General features: G+C 42.4%; 1 protein-coding gene across 10 annotated transcripts in view; it reads left to right on the top strand.

Annotated features, from left to right (window-relative positions):
• LOC309627148 (uncharacterized protein) overlaps positions 1–22,443 on the top strand; it is a gene marked incomplete at both ends in the record, with an annotated part of 116,526 nt that overhangs the window by 73,856 nt on the left and 20,227 nt on the right. For 2 of the 10 annotated variants that reach the window (XM_082388863.1, XM_082388865.1), the window contains one exon: positions 3–153. The exons of 6 other annotated variants lie outside the window; for them this stretch is intronic. In XM_082388863.1, coding sequence (XP_082244989.1) covers positions 3–153 — 151 coding nt within the window. Of the gene's footprint in view, positions 1–2; positions 154–22,443 lie in introns of those variants that run through there. 2 more of the 10 variants (XR_014243547.1, XM_082388864.1) reach the window with 2 other exon arrangements.

Below are 22,443 nucleotides of genomic sequence, written 5' to 3'. Positions count from 1 at the left end.
AGGCAATGTGGGTTCCAGCAGCCTGAGGGCAGCCCTCTGACAAAGAGATGCAGCAAAGAGATGCTGGCTACCGGAAGTGAAAACACAGGGGAAGGCAGTGGTGCACAAAATGGTAAGAGGGATTTGAGGGTATCAGGGAGGAACACAGGATAGCATCTTCAACCCCAGGCATCCTGGGACTAAATACTGTTATGGAGAATAACTTACTTGACTGCCTCAGGCAAAGTCAATTACAGTTTGTTAAACCTAAATGGACCTATGTTTTCTTGCCAATGGTGAGCCATAAAAGGTGGAGTAGAAACAGTAAAGTAAAATCTTGTTCATGTTTGTGTGTGTTGCTTGATGAGTGGGTGGGTAACTTGAAAAAAGAAAACCAGTGGAAGAAGAGTCTAAGAGGATGGAGGGAAAATGTGAAAGAAAAAAGAAAACCGATGGTAAAAAAAGAAGTGGGATCTGAAGGCCACTGATTGGGAAATGAATTAGGAGGCTGGGTGGCCAAAAGCAAACCTGGAATGGGAGCCAAATGGGTGGACACAGGCTATATCCTGGTGGCCGTAGCAGGGTTTGGAGTTTCTTGGTAATATTTTCTGTTTGACTTGAAAAGAAAATATAGCTATTGACTTAAGAAATTAAATAATGTATATATTTGGAACATTCACAAAAAGATTTTAATATTTTGTGTATTAAAATGCTAATATTTCATTAGGTTTATACAAAACATAGATCCCCTAACATGATAAATAACTGGATATAATAAGAGAGAGGGAATTTCCTGATTGAGTGGATTGGCCACTCAATCTCCATTTCACCCTCCTTCTATTTGAATAGATTGGAAATCTAAAAAGCAAACAAACTCTAAGGAACAAAACAAAACACATTTATGTGAACCAAAAACATCTACCAAAACTTTTCAAGCTAGACCGCTGGATGAATGAGTTTCTGCCCAAGAGATGCACTTGTGTGACTTAGAAAACAGAAGTAAGAAACACAGGATCAGCTTCAGGTTGTTGCCATCAGTTAGGAAGATTGTAGATTATCCGTGGCAATTTCTGGAATTTATTCTCCAGCTTCCTGGATGTTGAGAAACAGTGGTGGTAGCAGCAACTCTCTTGTTTTTGACCCCCTGATATGTGGAAAACATTTTTAGGTGTCCTTTCAAAGTTTTCAGGTGCCTAGACACTGCTGTGGAAAGGGTGACAGCTCTGGGCTCCAAGCAGCATGATCCAACAGCAACCCCAGTCCTGCATTTCTCCAGAAATCATTCCCAAAGGCTCAGACTAGAATCTGCTGCTGCATCCTCCAGTGAACCTGTTAGCATCCAATTACCTAAATACCTACTGTTTAAAATACCTGGAGTGGCTTGCTTTTTACACTGAGCCCTGGCTGACCCAGGAGTGCACACAACGTCCCAGCCCCGCCCTGTGCCATTTTTAAATAATAAAAGGAGCAATGATTCTCTTCCTCTTTCCCTCCCTTCCCTTTTCTCTTTCCTCTCTGCCCCCTCCCTTCACATCCCTTCTCTTTCTAAACACTTCAATCCAAAAGCCATTATAAGCATCCACAGGGTAGGAGGAGTCCTGGTGTGGCATTGTAGCCCATGTAGGGTGAGGAGGGCATCCAATGGGAGGGTGGCGGCAGCGGTGGTCTGGTGTAGGCCATCAAAGCCACAGCAGGATAGGGAGTTTCCTGTGCAGAGGTATCAGAGACTCAGTGAGGTGAGGAAGTCATGCTTTTGGGTGTGTGTGGTGCAGGATGTCAGAGCCTGAAAAGAGTAAGGACACTGTCTACATGTGTGCACGGCTGGGGCAGGAGGAGCCAGTACTGGTGGTTGGACAGAGTGAGAAGAGCATCTGCAGGGCGGCAGCATTAGCGGTGGCCTGATATGGGCTTGTTGGATGCTGAGACAGAGGAGGACATCTGTGTGAGTGAGGGGTGTGTGAGGGGGAAGAGGTGGGCACAGCCCAGCAGGTGGAGTCAGAGCCTGAATGGGATAAAGAAGGCATCCACGCAGCAGAGGGGAATTAATCCAGCAGCAACAGGGTGTTAGATACAGACAGGGGGATTGAGCAAATAACTAAATATTTTAAAGATGATAGGAACAAGATTTCTCATTGTCAGAGAAGGTAGTTGCAAATATGAAAAGAGAAAAAAATTAGAATGGACCCGATGGTGTTAGATTGGAATTGGAGATATTGATGTGAAATCATAGTTTTTGATAGATATATATACAAATTGGGTGTAAATGTGTGACATGCACGTATTCTCTAGCTCTATTCACAAAGAGAGTCTGAGAGCAGTGACGGCCCAATAGCAATAAACACAGCAGATGTCTAGATCTTGGAAACTAAATGCCGTTCTCCACTCAAAAGGATCCCTGAAGAAGCCCCAGAAATGGGACAGAGAAAGTATAAGTAATCCTGGAACACTGCATTGTGCCAGAAAGTAGTGATGTGCCCGATGAATGATGGGGACATATCAAAGGACACAGAACATAGCCTGAGGGGCTCCCATTGAACAAAGCTAGGACAATTTGAGCATCTAAATAAATTATGATTATAATGGAATATAAACCGCTGAATACAAGAGGCATCTATGAGTCCATGCTGATATCAATAAGCCAATGAATAGGTTGAAAGTTTGATGAAGAGTAGAAATCAAGGCTCAAAGTAACTTCCTAAGAAATACTTATTAAATACAAAGGAAAAAGGTAAATTTACAGTGGAGAAGCTGGCAGACACTGGAATTGGCAGACAACCGATCAGCTGATTATCACTTGACAATCAGTAATGTGATGTTAAATCATGTTGCTACCTAATTGAAATCATGTGCCACCTAATAGGATGCAGTGAAAAGAACATAGCATCACTTTGTTGTCATTCCTGCCAAAACCAAAGATGCATAATCGGAATCTAATCATACAGAATCATCTAACAACCCCAAACTGAGGGCCAGTCTACAAAATAACTGGTCTGTAATTTTTAAATGTCCAGGTTATCAAAGACTGAACAGATTTTTCAAATTAAAGAACACTGATGACACATGATAACTAAATGCAACTTGTGATTTCAGGCTGGTTTATTTTGCTCTAAAGGACATTACTGTGACAGCAGGTGAGACTGGAATGGATCTGAGAATAAGATGGTGCTAGGTATCGATGTTACTTTCCTTTTTTTTTTCTACTTTCCTGGTTTTGATGGTTGTATTGAGTCATATAGGAGAAGGTCCTTGTTTGTAAGAATTAGATACTAAAGCATTCAGGAGTGATGGGGCATCATGTTAACAAGTTACTCTTAAGTGGTTCAGAAAAAAACATTCTTGTGCTGTTCTTGAACTTTTTCTGAACATCCGAGATTGTTTCATACATACACAAAAATAAACAAACAAGCAAACCCCAGTTGTTTAGAGTATCATGATCTAGACTCTCAAAGAAGGAAGGCACAGGGTCACAGAGACACAGAGAAATAAAGAGAAGCATTTCTTCATCCTTGGGTAATGGCAGTGAAGTGGCCAGAGGCCAACATGGAGGCCTCCATTCAGGGGGTCTCAGTAGGGGTCTCTGAAAGGATAATACAGCACGGAACTGGACAGCGTGTGGGGCTAGGATTTACTCCTGGTTAGACCCACTGAGTCTGACTCTGGTGGGGGCGTCAGCGAGTGTTTTAATCACTAAACCAAGGTCCTGTCGTCATCACTTATCACATCCCAGTACATCTGAGAAGAGCTCCCCCATCCTTGTCATCTTGGGCAGTGCCACGTGCAGTGCAGACCCCACAGAGTCCGCTTTCAGCCTTGACTCATGGTGGGCAACGCAGGTCTAACACCTGCTGAGAAGGAGCCTCCATCATTCTTATTCGACTCATTCGTTCTTTGCTCATGACCTTCACTGCAAAATTTTTTGTCTTGTTCTGGTTCACATTCTGCCTCGTCCCTGTGGCTCTGGACCTCTTGCCACTCCTACCTACAGCCTTAGTCTCTGTCTTTGCTGTATTTCTGTTCCTGATTGCTCTAGGAACAAACCTGGTTATCAGTCACATGCTAGGCAAAGAGATTGGCCTTCCTCTTTGAATGCCTCTTCCTGTTGAGGGAAACCAGAGCAAGTGTCTCTGCTGGAAGGGGTCCAAGAGATCCTTTAGCCCAATTCCATCATTTCACAGATGAGGAGACCGAGGCCTAGAGAGGCTACCTGATGTACTGGTGGTGACAGAGCCAGGAGCAAAGCCCAGGTATTTAGGCTCTTGGGTCAGTGTACAGACTACAGGTTATATTGGGGTGGAGATGGTGGTGGCAGAATTTAAAAAATAAAAGTGGAAAAATAGAAAAGGGCCTCTTAAAGGAGGCAGAGAATTCAAATCCAAAGCTTGTCAGTTTGATCTAGAAATGAATAAGGAGTCACTACCAGAGGGATGATGTATTTGAGATGGATTATGGCATTGATTTAACACAGGGTTTCTCAACAGTGGTATTACTGATACCTGGGACTGGATAATTCTTTGTTGTGAGGGCTGCCTAGTGCACTGTAGGATGTTTAGCTGCATCCCTGGCTCTATCCATTAGATGCAGTAGCACCTCCCCAGTGTTGACTATCAAAAATGTCTCCAACATTGCCAAATATCCGCTGGGGTAAAAAATCGCCCCTCGTTGAGAACCACTGGTTTAATGCATGGATTAGAACCAAGATGCACTGGAGAAAGGAAGCCAATAGGAGGTTATTAGAGTTTCAGTTCACTGAGGTGGTGCAACCAATGGTTTCAGATGTCTGCTTCAGGAGGCAGACCGCCTGCTTTACATCAAGACTAATCACCAGCTATGTGGCCGCCCCTGGGCTCACTAACATGGCAGTGATAATAATACCTATCTTTTAGGGTTGTCATGAAAGTGTATCTAAAAAACACTGATAGCAGGGCTGGCAAATAGGTAGATGTTTGATGTGTGAAGAGAAATGGAGGGAAAACGAGTAAGCCTTGACTGAGTATGTGAACCAAGAGCCAAGCCCTGCAGTGATGTCAGGGTGATGCCCCCCCCACCCCCCAGGGTATTGCACCAGATGCTGTGAGCAACACATCTAGATCATTCTAAGTGGTCTATTGACTAATGTATTTGCTCTATAAGGATTTGACGACTGATTGGTAAATTAGACTTGCGGGCATTTTAGTTTCTACTGAAAGGCTGACAGGTCGAATTTTAGTCAACTTCATGTTGTATGGAAATAGATGAACTGAAGGAGAGAAATCAAGTCAGATGTCTCATCTTTGTTTCAAACACGAAAATAGGTATGGAGGTGCATATTTATTTCAAGTGAGGAGAAAAATCACAACAAATGCCTGGAGCCCTGGCAATTCAGGACCCGTTCTTCTGTGATCTCTTCAGGCAATTTGCCGGAAAGGCTTACACAGAAACGGTTCCTAGTGCCGCCTGCCTTCCACTCACCACCTGGAACACTCTGCAATTCCCGCAACTCCCCGCATCCACGGGAGCCTTGAAGCTTCAGCTTTCTTGACCCCGTAGTAAATCTACCCCTAATTACAGTATGCAAATCCCAGATGACTGTGCAATGATAGCACTCTGTGCCCTTGTTCTGGGTCTTCTGGAAATATTTTGTGGGAATGAAAAAAATCCCCCTGTGGTAACCACAGCGTGACTGAGCTCCAGTGGCCTCTAACATACCACTGGTGCACATGAGAACACTCCAGCGACGGACATGTGAACAGGTTTTACTTGGCTGCTGTTTGCTCTCCACATTTGTATTGTTTCCTCTGCCAGAGATATGCACTTATTTTATTTTCCCAGCCTGAAGATTTATGATTCTCCCACCAAGAGGCCTCTCTCCCTCTTGCAGCATTCTTTTAAATAATAATAGTAATAATCCCCTACATTTATAACACTTTATATTTCCAATGCAGTTTCACATATATTAACCTACTTGCAGTATTATTTTTGCCTCAGAAGTGGCTATCAGCCTTCTATAGAATTTCTAATTTCATTCTAAAACCCTGCGATCCTTTCGTTTTGCTCTTTTAGCGACGTTATATGTTGTTCAGTTCGCAAGGTTCAATCTTAATTAAACCAAGTTCAGGATCCAAGCGGACATGACTAGCAGTGAGGGGCAGATTACTAACGCCCTATGGCACATTCACTCTAAATTTAGACGCTACCCTTAGAGTCTTCCAAATGGAATCACAACCTTATAATTAATATTTCCTGTCCTCCCTCCCTGCGTGAGATTGTCTGTCCCAGTGGCATTTCACAGTATTTGCAAGTATTTATTCTTTACAGAGTGTATGTTACCAAATGTGAACTGAGAATAGCAAGACCACGCTTTTCATTTTTCCTGAAGAGACTGTGAAAAACTAAAAGCCAAACCATTACTGTATAATTGTAGGTAAATATATGGATTCTCCCCCCCCCCAAAGTCCCTAGTTTAAAAAACCTTATTTTTAAAGTTAAAATATGTTGATGTGTGTGAATCCGAATTCTACTATAGCAATATGTGTGCATGGGAGTGAAGTTTTAAAGCACCATGAAATTTTGTAGAAGATCAGTATGCAAGGTAATGTCTGTTTTGTTTGACAGCAATATATCAATATGCATGAAGACCTAATACCAGAATAAAATTTACTAACAATTTGTAGCTTTTCGAAGTTTTCTCCGACCAGATTTAAAGACACAGAAGAAAAAAAACCTCAATTTCAAAAAAATCAAGGTTCAGTGTCAGGTGCCAGGAATTCCATATTCTGCTATGTGACAAATGTCTAATGTCTAAGAGGGAAGTGAGAGGAAGTAAAAGAGGGGGAGAGAAAAAGACAGCAACCGCCTAGGCTGAAAGTGAGCAATGCTGCTTAAGGCTGGTGGGCATGTTCTCGTGTGTGACCCTGATAAAAGTGTGTTTTATAGCTGACTTCAATGGGATAATTAAGTGCTCAGATGTGCCCATCCATATTTGCCAATTGAAGGTGTATTTGATAATTGGCTTTAATAATAAGTTTGCATAATAGTAACCAAGAGAAGAATTTGGCTAGCTGTGGATTTTTTCCTGTGAAAACCACGTTTTGGATGAACTAACAACAGCTGAAATTGTGATGAATCTAGAGCTCTAGCAGAAGCCCAAAGCTACTCAGTCCATCTGTAGTTAAATTATCTAGTTCCTGGTCAATAGCAGGCGACATGAAGCCATCGTTAAATGAACCACATACCCTAATATCATACTTGGAGAGGTTTACGGCCATTTGAGATGAGATAGCCATCTCTGTGACTGGCATGTCTCCAACTATCTATGCATCAAAGACTTATGCATATCTATCCCAGTCATTTGCTATCCTAGGGTGGCTATGCCTTACAGAATTATGAACACCTGTAGCCCTCTCATATTAGGTCAATACACATCACCTGCTGGTTAATAGCTTCCCAAAGAGGCTCTTGATGTCCCAGGAGACTAGCAGTGCTCTCATCATTGGGAGGCTTGTTGGAAATGCAGTCTTGAGCCCCAACTCAGACCTCCTGCATCAGAATGTGCATTTTAACGAGATTCCCAGGTGATTCAAATGCACTTTAACATTTGAAAACCATTGCTTTACACAGTCTTTCGCCCCTTCCTTTGGTCATTATCTTTTAAATCTGTATCAGGGCAAAGAACTCTAAACAGATCCTCCTGTCACCGCTCTTACCCCACTTCATTAATGCCTTCGTGCAGCTGCCAAGGCACAACTTGAACGATAACAGGAAGTGCACTTCCAATCTCCCCAAGCCTTCCTGTGGCTTTCAGAATTAAGCCCGGACTACTCAGCCCTTTCTGGTCTATTTCCCATCTACATTTCCAGCTGCGTTTCTTAACATTTCCATGGGATGTGAGAGTGACTTGGGCAAGCATAGAGGTGGCTACTCTAAATTAGAAGGTCCAAGAAGTCTTCTGGAGGAGGAGATGGTTGAACTGAGACCCAGATGACAAGAGCTCATGACGCCCAGAACCTGCCTCCTTCTTTTTGCACAATCCATTTCCTGCACCTGGAGGAAATGTGCTTACCTTACTCTGCTTCCTGCCTCAATTTTATATGCATTCTCCCAGATTCCACTGAAATGTCATTCCTTTCTGGAGAGTCTTTTCTGAGCAGCCCTGGTTCACATTTGGGTTTGTTCCCTTGCTTTGGACTTACATATATGTCAGGCTAAAATGGCACTGTGAGGGTTTGAGTCGCTGGAAGAAGACACTGATGTAGAGTTTGGTTTACAAGGTATTTGTTCAGGGTCAACATTTGTGAATAGAGGATGAAGGAAGCAAGACTGGTCTATGAACACAATCTGAGGAGTTATGTAATGGAAGAAAAATGGACTGAAGTCATGCAGATTTGGGGCCAATCAAAATCTCATGCAAGCTGAAAGTCTGGGGAAGCAGAGAAACTTCTCAGTCTGCAAAGAGAAGAGTAGAGAAGTCAAAGTCCATGGGGTCCACTTAGAGACAAACAAGCAGCCTCAGTTCTTGACCTACACCTTTTCATCCCTGAGAGCGTCTACTGTCAATGAAATTGCCTGCTTGGTTTAGCCTATCTTGAGTGGAGTTCTGTTTGGTGCAGTGAAAGGATCCCTGGCTAAGGTATTAGATGACATGAATATACACCCACAGGAAAGTAGTTCTAGAGTGAATTTCTAAGCTTCTTCCATCCACAGCTGGCCACCCAGGTCCAGCTACAAGTGATCCAGATGCGGAATGCCTCCAGAAGACAAGGGTCAAAGTACTGTTAGCCTGGAAAATTCACTTGGGTCTGCTGCTTTTTTATAAAACTACCAGGGGATTGTGAAACTCTAAGCCTTAGTGTACACTTGCATATGGGAACATCCTGATTCATTTTGAACGGCTGGAGAGAGAATCAAGGTTGTAAGGTTGAAGGTTAACAAGAGAGTAGTAGACCAGTTGTCGTCTTCAAATTATGTTACAAGGCTTGTGAGTGCTTGCTGTGTATTGTATAAAAGAGGGATTTCCATGCCAGCAGATCTGGCCAAGCCTGATGTCATTGACTAGCAAGCATGACCAGTGCTGCTGCAGAAAAAGATGATGAAAATGTGACTGCTGGTATTAGCTGGGATTTTCCCAGCAAAAGTCGAGGTGAATCCACCTGGAATTGCCTTGGTCAGGGAAATTGGGCTATTCTTTGGCATATCTACTCTACTTCTACAGTTTCTATAGACTTTTTGTTCACTGATATAACTCTATTCACCTTGCCTTCACACATATGGGTATTCGGTGTTTGCTGGTGAGCATTTAAGATGATGTTTATATATTCTGGTTTTGCACAGATGTGTCTAGGGATTTAAAACTTGGGGATTTCATTATGCCTCTCTTAATGACTAGATACTTATTGACTAGATTAATTAACACATTGTATATTCTTAGGCAAAAACATCTCCATTGTCAATGATATAATAGTTTCATGGGAGACATTGGAGTCATTCATTAAGGTACATCTTTACCCTTCTGGAACACAAAAATGATTCTAAACTATTATCCCTGGGAAATCACAGTAAATTACATACATCAAAAGACTTAGGGGGAAATCGTGAATAGTTCATTTCTGTGTAATTCCTAAAATCTTAGCAGCATGCATGGAGGGTGATGATATTGGCTAACTCAAAGCCCTCACCTCTGACAGTAATGGAACACGTCAACAAAACTGTACTTTAGGAGATGAAAAGAAAACAGAAACCATTAGGACCATAATTATGGGCATCAGCAAAAGAGAGATCCAGCTGGACTTTAACAATAGATTTCAACTCATACCTGTTTAATTTCCATCTGAGTTCATTATCCATCAAATAGAGTCTTCTCCGCATCTCATAAAATTCTCAAATCTTTCCCTTAGAGAGAGGGAGCCAATATCATTTCTGACCTATTGACTGACAGATATCCACCCCAGGCTGACCATAGTTCATTAAAAACAATACGTGTGTTTTTCTTTATGTCATCACTTTATTGAACCTCACATGTTCATTGCTAGTTCTGAGGCTAAAAGGTTAAATTACTGATATTGCAGAAGTTATCTAACTTTTCTGAAAGTTATTCTTCATGACCTCAAGTTTGGCTCTTTGAGGTAAACCTCAGGCCTGGGCATTTTTAGCACATTCTGCTTCTGAGAAGCAGACTGCTAAAACTGTTGCTTGCAAAACATCACACTCAGAGGGCTTATCGCCACCCCCCACTTCAACTGTTGCCAATAGGCAGGTTTTAATGTGTCAGCTCACAAAGCTCTCAGGAAGCTGCTGTCGCTTTTCATTTTTGTCCCTGTGAAGTTAGTGGATGTGCCCAGCATTGTCTGCCCCTTGTGGTGTGGGCCGTGAACTTTACATAAGCTAGCATGATACATGTGGGCAAACTGTCTAAGCAATTTGGGGAATTAAAACTATACATTTATATACCACGGATGGGCCTTTCCCAAGGGCTCCTAGGATGGAATTCCCCTGATTCCATCCTAGGTCATGGCCTTGAATCTTCTCCCCTCTGCCTCTTCCTTTAGGCTGAGGTTGGTGCATGGGCACAATGAAACAGCATCTAAGAAAAAGGTGATGATTTCTGCTCAAAGATGTACTAAACAATTTTTAAACCTCATTATGTAAATGTATTACCCTAATACACTGATTCTTCTCTTGTTCAACAGAGCCCTTAGACACTGGACAGCCCACAACAAACTCAGAATATTAACAAGAATTCTTTTTCCTACTCTGTGACTGATGTACAAAGATCTAGCTAAGGCCATTTCAGAGATTCAGGTCTAAGGCAAATTATATTGTGTTTTCTTCCAAAATTTTTATTTAAGCAATATTAGGCTAAAATTGGCTAAACTTCAAGCTTGAAATGTAAAAAGAGTAGCATAAAGACAACCTACAGACTCAAAGCAAGTGTGACAATGGGGCAGGACAGACTCAGGTTACTCAACATGTTGCTTTAGGTTTTATGGGGAACAATGGAAGGGAGGTTCCAGGAGGACTGATAAAACTCAAGAGTATTTGGCATCAGCTGTGGAGCCTCCACCTCTTCCCTCACCTGCACCCTCTCTAAGTCACTGCCAGGTACTAAGCAGGACTCCCGCAAAGAAGGGGCAGAGCAAGGAAGGTCAGAACATAATGTGTGCGGAGTCTCAGGTTGGCCTTGAAAGCAAGTGAAGTTCATCTTAGTGGAGAGGAATGGAGAGGCCATTCTTGTCCAGAGGGATCACAACACATGGGACTCACAGGGTCACAAGTGTGTTGAGTGGAGAGACTAGAGGTCAGGTGGGCACAGGTGACAAAGGAGGCTGGGCTGGTGGTGCTGCCGCCATCTTGTTTTCTCTGCCTCTGGGTCCCTATTGTCTCACATCTGAACCACTGATTCCCCCACTTGTAGTCTCCGTCTTGGTCCTGTTCTCTGCCAGTCCTCCAGGAGACTGAAAGGGTGTCCACAGCCATACCCTCTTTCTCTACCAGGAGTTGCACACTCCGATTTACGTCACCGTTACGGACCTGGCCCAGCCACACCTGCAGGACTGCTGACATTGCTCTTCATCCACTAATCAGATGCAGACTAATTGGTGCCCCTGGAGCTATGCCTGCAATCAGATTTCCCCAGATGACGGCTTACTTCCTGCCAGCTCCCAGCCCTTCTAGGTCTAGAGTCCTGCTATATCCAGGCCCCAGGGCTTGGGGCTTTATGGCTCTGCCTTACTTTTTTTTTTTTTTTTTTTTTTTAATTTATTTATTTTTATTTATTTATGGCTGTGTTGGGTCTTCGTTTCTATGCGAGGGCTTTCTCTCGTTGTGGCAAGCGGGGGCCACTCTTCATCGCGGTGCGTGGCTCTCTCACCATCGCGGCCTCTCTTGTTGCAGAGCACAGGCTCCAGACGCGCAGGCTCAGTAATCGTGGCTCACGGGCCCAGTTGCTCCGCGGCATGTGGGATCTTCCCAGACCAGGGCTCGAACCCGTGTCCCCCGCATTGGCAGGCAGATTCTCAACCACCGCGCCACCAGGGAAGCCCTCTGCCTTACTCTTGATGACCTTTCCTCCTATGTGGGATGGGAAGTTTTACCCCTGACCCCAGCCCAGTGGTTGAGATTTTACTCCCCCAGAAAGAGCTTTTCAGGATGATTATCTGTCTCCCTCATGCTCTGCTTTCTGGAGTTTGGGCCAATGTCCCTTGCTGGCCTGATTGGGAGCCCCAGTTGGAAGCCAACTGTCATTTGAATCATGGCTAAGATTGATGTTGATTTAAACACTGTTTAAAAGAGCTTAGCACTGTTCTTTACCTGTTCTTCCTGGTCCAGGAGTCAGCCTCTGCATCCACATTATTTTCCCACCACTCATTATGACCTGGTAGCTTGTTATCCTGCTTCTTGGAGAAACACCATGCATTGTACTTAAATACAATTTAATCTATTATCAAGACATGCTGGGAACTTCCCTGGTGGCTCAGTGGTTAAGAATTCACCTGCCAATACAGGGAACATGGGTTGGAGCCCTGGTGGCTCAGTGGTTAAGAATTCACCTGCCAATACAGGGAACATGGGTTCGAGCCCTGGTCCAGGAAGATCCCACATGCCGTGGAGCAACTAAGCTCGTGCGCCACAACTACTGAGCCTGTGCTCTAGAGCCCATGAGCCACAATTACTGAGCTCATGTGCCACAACTACTGGAGCCTGTGCACCTAGAGCCCCTGCTCTGCAACAAGAGAAGCCACTGCAATGAGAAGCCCATGCACCGCAACAGAGTAGCCCCCGCTAGCTGCAACTAGAGAAAGCCCGTGCGCAGCAATGAAGACCCAATGCAGCCAAAATAAATAAATAAATAAATAAATAATAAAACTGCCCCTGCCCAAACTCCAGTCCAGTCTAACTAAATCAGAGTTTCTAGGGGTGGGGCTTGAGCATCAGTGTTAAAAAAAAAAAAAAAAAGACATGCTGTGTACATAGGAACGACACTAGTGGACAACCTCAACTGATAGCCTGTGATGTTAAGGTCTGATTTTTTTATATAATAATAATAACAATAACAACAGTTAACACTAGTATAATACAATACTTTAGATATATACTCATTTGGTCCTCACAATAATCCCATGGTGAGTACTACTGTAATCTCCATTTTATAAGGAGGGAAGCCAAGTCACAGAGAGGGTAATTGACTTGCTCAAGTTTACACAGGTGGTGAGCAGTATGCCTGAGATTGAATCCCAGACACCCTGACCCCTGTGCCTGCGTGCTTCACCATCATGCCATGCTACCTCTCTGAAGCAGGAGGCCACTTTAGGTTCACAATATAATCAGTGGTCAACTTTTGGGATACTTTTGGAACTGCTTACATAAAATATTTCTGCTAAAAGAGAATTCCTGCTAACTAAAGCTAATTTAGGCTTGCACTCTGCCAACACATGTACATACACGCAAACACACACACACGCACACACACAATCTGACACAGACGAGTACTTACCTCTCAGTGTACAAATTGTCAACTTAGGCAAGAGTTTTAGAGTAAAAATCAAACATAAAATATATAAAGGGATTATCACAGTGCCCGGTATATTGTAAACATTTGATAATGTTATTTTGTAATTATTATTATTAATAATGCATATGTCAATATTATGAATTAATTTGCAGTCTCTATACTACTGTCATAGATACCATAGCTTACTATGAAAAGAAACAGGAGAAACGTAAAATGCTGCTTCTCCCACTGTGCTCCCTTGCCTTTGGATGTTCCTTTAAAATGCATTACTTGACAATTTCTCTATATGTAAAATGGATGCTAAAATTTTGTCTCTTTCAACATCACAATAATGTTGGGAGGTAAAATAAAATAATTTGCAAAGTAAAGCCCTTGAAATAGACTATGTTAATGAAACACTTGGAGAGTTCCTTAAAAGTCAGATTATATTTTATACTGTTACCCCTATACACTCCCTAGAAATATACCATTTTGAAGTAGCTTTTATTAACAAGAAATAGCATGTCCAATAAAGGACATGAAACTATTTTCAAGTACGTAAGAATGGGAACTTCTCCCTCTCTCTCTCTCTGGTCTATATATCTACCCAGCTTCATGATGGACTCGTACAACCACACAGGGTCTCACACTTGGAAGATCTCCGTGCTTGCTCTGCAGTCGCTGTTTTGAAATTCTTCATAATTTATGAACCAGGGTGTGTGCATTTTTCACTATGCACTAGAAATTTGCCCTACAAATGACGTAGCACCTATCATTAGTCTGTAATGGGACCTCCTTACAAGGTAGAGTTGATTCACTTGGGGAGCAACTTCTCAGGGTCTAGTAACTCCCCACAGGGGGTTAAGCTAAACTTAGAACAGAGGAGAATTAAGCGCATATTTCCAGTAAAGATTATTTCCTTTATTATTACCACATTAGACACATATCCTGGCAAAGTGACTTGGTGAAAAACTAAGTGAGGTTAGTGGCGGAAAAAAAAACTGATCCGTGTCAGAAATACCTGCCCCAACCAGGGAGTAGGGAGTTAATACTGAGATCATCCCCATTTCTAGGATCTTGGATACTAAGACGCGTCTCCCATGCTCAGCTGCCCATGCTGTAAGATGAAAGCTGATCACCCTGGGGGCTGAGCTTCTCTGCATCTCTCGTCCTGAGCAGGGGCTGCACACCCTCCTTCAGCCAACTTTCACCTCAAGCGTAGAGCTGCTCTTGTTTCAGAGTCAGTCATTTCCTAAAACAACTTTATTACGATATAATTCATATACTGTAAAATCTAACGTCTACAATTCAGTGCTTTTTTTTTTCAGTATAGTCACAGAGTTGTGCAATCATCACCATAGTCACTTTTTCAACACCCCTGCAAGAAATCCCATACCCATTAGCAGTCATTCTCCATTCCTCCCCCACCCCTCACTCAGCCCCTGGCAACCACTGATCTACTTTCTGTCTCTCTGAGTTTGTCTATTACAGATATTTCACATAAATGGAATCATACAATATTTGTCCTTTAGTGTCTGGCTTATTTTACTTAGCATAATGTTTTTAATGGTCATCCACTTCATAGTATGCATCAGGACTTCATTTCTTTTTATGGCTAAATAACATTCCATTGTATGGACGTACCTCATTTATTTATCCACTCATCAGTTGATGGACATTTGGGTTGTGTTCATTTGGGGGCTGTTATGAATAACGCCACTATGAACATTCAAGCACAAGGTTTTGTGTGGCTCTGTGTTTTCACTTGTCTTGATATATACCTAGGAGTGGAATTGAGGGGTCATGTGGTAAAGCCAGTCATTTTTCTACATACCTACAAAAAGGAGACCCTGCTCTCAGCATCACTAAAACCAAACTAGATATTGAATATGAAAATCCCTAAGGCTCCAAATTAGATAGTAGTGAAATCTTTCATATTTGGGTTCAAAACCTGGAGTCAGATTTGCTGAAACAGCCATGGCATCAATGGCTCTCTAATTAAGCAAACAAGACCCAGAAAAGGTTAACATCCCTCTGCCCTCCGGCACAGAGTAGATAATCCAGGATTTTTGTTCTACTTCTGCCAAAAATAAAATTGCATTTGGCATCTGTTTAGCATCACACTCTCTCCGGAGGCACTTTGGGAGGTCTTGCCTGGGACATATTTGTAGAAAAATTGGCCAAAAATTAGCCGCGTCTCTGTGTGTGTGCCTAGGACAGATTTGGGAGGGAGAGTTTTAGGAGATGCTGTGGTCTAAGTGTATCTCTGCCCCCTATTCATGTGTTGAAATGTACTGCAAGGTGGCGGTATTAGTAGGTGGGGCCTTTGGGAGGTGACTAGATCGTGAAGACAGAACCCTCATGAATGGAATTAGTGTTCTCATAAGAGATGCTCTAGAAAGCTGTCTGGCCCCTCTTTCACCATGTGGGGCTACAAGGAGGTCTGTGACCTAGACCAGGACCCTCACCCAACCCTGCAGCACCTGACTTAGATTTCCAGCCTCCAGAATTGTGAGAAATAAAATGTCTGTTTTTTTATGAGCCACCCAGTTTATGGTATTTTGTTATAGTATCCTGCCTGAGCAGACTCAGACAGGAGGGGGTGTCAATTTGAGGGAAGAAATTATAAAAAAATAATGTGGGGCTTCCCTGGTGGTGCAGTGGTTGAGAATCTGCCTGCCGGTGCAGGGGACACGGGTTCGAGCCCTGGTCTGGGAAGATCCCACATGCCGCGGAGCAACTAGGCCCGTGAGCCACAATTACTGAGCCTGCGCGTCTGGAGCCTGTGCTCCGCAACAAGAGAGGCCGCGATAGTGAGAGGCCCGCGCACCGCGATGAGGAGTGGCCCCCGCTTGCCACAACTAGAGAAAGCCCTCGCACAGAAACGAAGACCCAACACAGCCAAAAATAAAATCATAAATAAATAATAAATAAATTAAAAAAAATAATAATGTGAATACTGCCACGGGAGTGTTGTCAGACTCTGAAGTGCTCGTGAATTGCTCGAGTGTCTGATTCTGATTGAGCAGGTCTAAGAAAGAGGCTTTGAGGCTGCGCTTCTAGCAGGTTCCTCGTTGCTGCCCCTGCTGCCTGTCTGCTGACTCACACACTGAGTAGTAACGAGGCTCCCCCGGACTCTGTGGCGGCAGCAGGACGTGCTCGGTGACGTGGCCCCCTAGAGTCTGAGCGTCTCCTGGACCCCAATGTGCTGCCCCGAGTTTGACTCCTGTGTGGTTTTCTAGGTGAAAGCAAGCTTGTTAGGACCAAATATCCCACACCTAATAACCTGAGGGGAGAGAGGGGAAGACAGGAGCACCACAAGGCCGGTTCTCCTCCCGGAGAATCAGGGAACCACATCTGATTTTTCAATTCAATGAAGCTCAACAAGCTTGATTAAAAGTAGCAACTTATTTGAAAGCGCAGCAGCTTCATGGTGCAGAGAAAGGCCAGGGTCAGACCAGAAATGAAGAATAATTGAAAATGAAATTCGAAGTTGTACTGTATTCTCCTGAAAAACGTTAAAGGGGGGAAATAATTTAAAAGCCACGGGGGGGGAAAAAAAACGTTAAAATGCTTCTTCCCCAACTGCACTCTAGGTCTCCCTAGACACAACCCAAGGTCTTAGACATCTTTGTTCTCACATTTCTCACAACCCCGTCTTTCAGTCTTACCCATAGAGACTTTCTTTTTCCTCTCTCTTCTCTTCTTTCTGGGTCAGCTTTTAATTGGGTAGACACTGCCTCTCAGACTTTAAAGTACACCTGGGATCTTGTTTAACAGATTCTGACACGTAGCTCAGAAGCGGTCCAAGAATCTGCATTTCTAACAAGGGTCTACGTGATGTACATGTGTGCCACGCTCTGGGGAGCAAGGATGTAAACTCAGCCTCTCTGCTTCTTTAATTTCTCCTCCTCCTTAAAGTTAATAGGTAATAAATGCTGGTTGAATAGACTAAATGATCCTTTCTGATTCTTAGTTTTATCATCTGTAATAGAGATGACAATGACGGCTACTTTTCCAAGGTCAGGTTGAAAATTAAATTTAATAGTAATATATGGAAGACCTAGCACAGTGCCTGACACACAGTAGATGCTAAATAAATATTAGTTTAGTTCATTCCATCTTCCTAGGTTCTCTGTGGAGCTCTAGGCAGGCAACTTTTGTAAGTGCAAGGGGTAAACAAGCATTAATAATTGATATCAACAGGTATCCACAAACCAGACATTTCCCCATTAATAAATGCACTAGTTATTGAAATAGAAGTGAACTATACAATTAATTGCTGTGAAAAAGTGAAATCATACTGACTTAGAAACTATACGAATTGCAGGGTGACATCCTTTTGAGTCCAGGCCATCTAAAGTAAGATCAAGATTTCAGAGAAACCCAAAGGCAAAGGCCTCACCAGTCTTTATTCCCCATCGAAGATTATGCTATCAAAGACTAAAGTAAGAAAAGTCAGATATCACCCCACAGCTCCTAGCCTCTGCCTGAAGGTGGGTTCTTCAATCATCAGAATTAGTCTGAGCCCAGCTGACTTGGCTGTCTCTGTGGTGGGTGGAAAGATGACAGATGGGTGCCTGGCTCTCTAGTGGGGGGGAAGGGGGTCCTGCAGGCCTGAAGAACTTGCTTTCCAAAGGAAGAGGCATTCTGACCCGTTTTATGCTTCCTCAAGGCAGAAAACCTCAAGACCCTGGCGACACCCGATCATGAGTCTAATTTCATCAGAGACACTGAGGATCAAGATTCTTATATTATCTAATAGAACACAGAGAGTCAAGCTAGCATGACTTCCAAACAAAGAGGGACTTTTAACAAGAAAGTCACAGACATTACACATTCTCATTCCTTATTGCACTCTGCCGTCCATCTTCTGGGAAAGAGGCGTACAGATCATGGAGCAACTTGCTTAGAACAATAGACAATTGTCACAGTTTATTAATTCCATCTGCTTCTGACGGGAAGGAAAAATGGTTACATGGTGAAGTCAGAGGCTCTCAGGCACAGATGGGGATTTTCCTGAGGGTCTCCCACAAGAACTGATGTATAACTGGAAGCATGATGTAAGGAAGAGATCTCGAGACATTCTTGGCCTCTGGGTTATCAAGGTCTCAGTCCCACCACTGTTTCTGTGATCTGAGCCCACTCTTTTATTTTAAAAGATATTTTTTCCAGTGGAGAGCTGGGCTTGGAGCTGCAGTATTAATATGGATAGTGAGAAAGTGAAGAAAAGCAGGGAGGGACTTTGGAGTGAGATTATATTACCTGCTGTAGAGTGGAGGATCTCTACTTGATTTGTCCTACCTGTATCCAGCTACTTTTTTTTAATTTTTATTTTATTTATTTATTTATTTTATTTATTTATGGCTGTGTTGGGTCTTCGCTTCCATACGAGGGCTTTCTCCAGTTGCGGCAAGCGGGGGCCACTCTTCATCGCGGTGCGCGGGCCTCTCACTATCGCGGCCTCTCTTGTTGCGGAGCACAGGCTCCAGATGCGCAGGCTCAGTAGTTGTGGCTCATGGGCCTAGTTGCTCCGCGGCACGTGGGATCTTCCCAGACCAGGGCTCGAACCCGTGTTCCCTGCATTGGCAGGCAGATTCTCAACCACTGCGCCACCAGGGAAGCCCCTCCAGCTACTTCTAAACCAGAGAGAAGAACAGTGCCTAAATATTCTTAGGTTTCTTGATAATTCCTAAATTACTCCGTTTTTTATTATTTTAAAAATTCATATAATTTGAGAGTATCATTTAGACCACCTTAGCCTTAATTGGATCATCCCAGGAAGTAGGCCTGATAGGGAGCCAGGATTCCTGACTCTTCAACTAAGTGCTTGTGTGATCTTGGGTAAATAGTTTAAACTTTCTAGGTTATTCATAAGAGATTAGTGTCTATCGGTGTTTTCCAATGTGCATTGTGTAGAATAAGTGTTAGGCAAAAATAGGATTCATTGATCAAATAAATAGGGATAATGCTGAGTTAGGGTTAGTTTTCTTTGTTGTCAGACTTCTCAGTGTCCTTAATATGCTAATATACACTGGGACTCTCCAAAACCAGGCTAGAATATACTGTTTCCAGAAAAACTTTGATCACAGAGCCCCTATCCTTCAACCCTACCCCCACTTTAGTAACGTTTCCTGGGACTTGTATGAGATTGAACACATTTTAAGAAACAATGGTCCAAATAATATCTAAATATTAACTAATAGTTAGTTTGAAACCCTTTTGAAAGGATATTGGATTCTACTTATCAAGTTGCCAACCTGGAGAACATTGTCAGAAACTTCCTGTAGGCATTAAAAATTCCATTTCTCTCAGGCTTTTCATTGACATAATATGAATTTGATGTCGATCATAAAAGCACGAATGAGTCCAATACCTTCATGTACTGCATCTGAAACGAATTATTCAGACCTTTGGGACTGCTCTATTAATCCATTGAGCAGGGGAATGTTTATGTGACTTAAACATTAGCTCCAAATCTACTCAGTCTGATGTTTTAGGCTGTTTTAAGAACACATCGGATTGATTTTATGGCCAAACAGATTGCTCAAAAACTCCTTTTGAAAATGGTCCAGGAAAAAATAGACTTCATACTGTTTGATTCAAGGGACATATACAGAATATGCTAAAGTTCATTATAAACCACCACTTTGGTGGATTACAGAGGTGTAGAAGCGTCCACCAAGGGTAAATTCCGGTGAAAGAAATTATGAGTTATCAATGATCTTTAGAACTTGGGTATTTGTCCTCCGAGGGGATATCATTGTCTGTGCAGAAAGAAGTCCTAATCACAAACAGGTTATTACAGTAGTCTAAGCAGTGATGATGAACCATTTATTCATTTTATTTCTTGGGTAATTGGTTCCATCTATTAGCAGTCAGCCACATATTTAAAAGACTTTTCTCCATAAAAATCTTTCCTCTTGGGTGTGATGGTCAGCTAAGCCAGTAAGCATAGTGGATTTTGCCAACATCTTAGATCTGTGATTTCAGACACACCAGAGACTGGCCATAAATACCTCTCCAAACAAGATCTACCCAGTGACTCCTACTATTTTCTGACAAAAATAATCCCAGGATGGTGTACATTTTGCAATTAGTTTTCTTTTATTGTACAGCACAGATTTATATCATTTACTTTGCTGTGCTCATGATATCCTTAGAACATTGTAAGTATCAGTTTAATATGCCATTTCAGAAGGACTAGAGTAGCTGAATCTATTTTACAGTTTGCAATAAAAGAGGTCCTTTCTGAGATGAGAGCACAATACTGATTTTTATGTGCCTTTCATATTTCAAACTTGGATTTAGTTGAACTACAAAATATTTACATTTTTCACAACCAGCAAGTTCCCGTTTTGAGAGTCTGATTGTAAAGAGACCCCCAACTCTTTTTCAGTTTTCAAAAATGTCCAAATTCCTGACTTTTCTCTTACCACCACCACGGCTATCTAATCTTCATTTTGGAAAAACAATGTGATCCATTTAGAAACTGAGGCTAAAATATGCTAATATGCTAACATGTTATCATGGTGGAAGAGTGATTTAATTCATATCATTCCTGAAGGGATAACAAAAATCTGTTCTAATTTGAATCTTGGACCAGAGGGGCTGAAAATGATGTACCTAGAATAGTGAATCATATTACTGTTATATCTCCTGATTTTGATAATTATACTGAAAATAAATTAGTGAATATCTTTGTTCTTGGAAAAAATTGTTTTAAAAATCTGTCCTAAACTGACAAAAAGCACCACTTTGTAGTTCTCTGTTGCTGGAATTATACCACATTCATTTGAAAGGTGTGTGATTCATGCAAAACACACTTTATGGACTCAAATACCTATCACCTGAGACCATCCTCAGTAATTGTAAAACACAGTCAAACAGAGAAAGAGAGGATGGCTTTATCTACAAGATCGGAGCAGGGGAAAAAAATTTTATTTCCTCCCTTGAAGGTTAAATTTTCATTTCAATGAATTTAACAGACTATAAGAATTTTTTGTTTTAAATTAAAAAAATAATTTTGGAAGATTTCAAACCCAGGAAATAATACAACAGTATCTGTGCATGAATTATGAAGAGTAAACTTATGTTAACATTTTTCTATATTTCTTCAGATATGCCTTTTTAAAAGAAATACTATGTTATAGTACACTCAAGTGTTCTCCCATTTGTCCCCCTTCTTCCCTCTACAACAGCAATCTCTATCTTGAATTCAATGTGCATCACTGCAATGCCTCTTTTGACACTTGACACATGTATGTATCCATGTCCCCAAACAAAATCTACTTTTGTTTTCTTACTTACCTAAATGTTGTATTAGTCTACATCTTTTTTCAAACAAATTTATTGAGATATAATTCACATAACATACAATTCATCCATTTAAAGCAAGGGTCCCCCACCCTCGGGCCATGGACTGGTACCGGTTCATGGCCTGTTAGGAAATGGGCTGTGCAGCAGGAGGTGAGCAGTGGGCGAGTGAGTGAAGCTTCATCTGTATTTACAGCCGCTCCCCATCACTCGCATTATCGCCTGAGCTCCGCCTCCTGTCAGATCAGCGGCGGCATTAGATTCTCATAGGAGCATGAACCCTACTGTGAACTGCATGTGCGAGGGATCTAGGCTGTGCACTCCTTATGAGAGTCTAATGCCTGATGATCTGAGGTGGAGCTGAGGCGGTGACGCTAGCGCTGGGGAGCGGCTGCAAATACAGATTATCATTAGCAGAGAGGTTTGACTGCACAGAGACCATAATAAATCAATTGCTTGCAGACTCATATGGTCATTTTGTGTCGGTATATGCACGGACAGAGTGGCTGCCATGACTGGACAGCTTTCTGGTTTCACTACTGAGGTCAAAGAGGTCACTTCTGAATGTGAGTCTACGCCCTGTGTCATCAATAGAGAAATGCTGGCTAGCTGAAAACTGTCACCTGAACTTAACAACGTTTTGCAGGATGTGATTAAAATTATCAATCACATTAAAGTACATGCCC

This window comes from Balaenoptera borealis (genome assembly GCF_965194805.1).
Source record: "Balaenoptera borealis genome assembly, chromosome: 3".
Taxonomy (NCBI): domain Eukaryota; kingdom Metazoa; phylum Chordata; class Mammalia; order Artiodactyla; family Balaenopteridae; genus Balaenoptera; species Balaenoptera borealis.
Note: the sequence above shows the minus strand (reverse complement) of the source record. Positions and strands in the feature narration are given on the sequence as shown.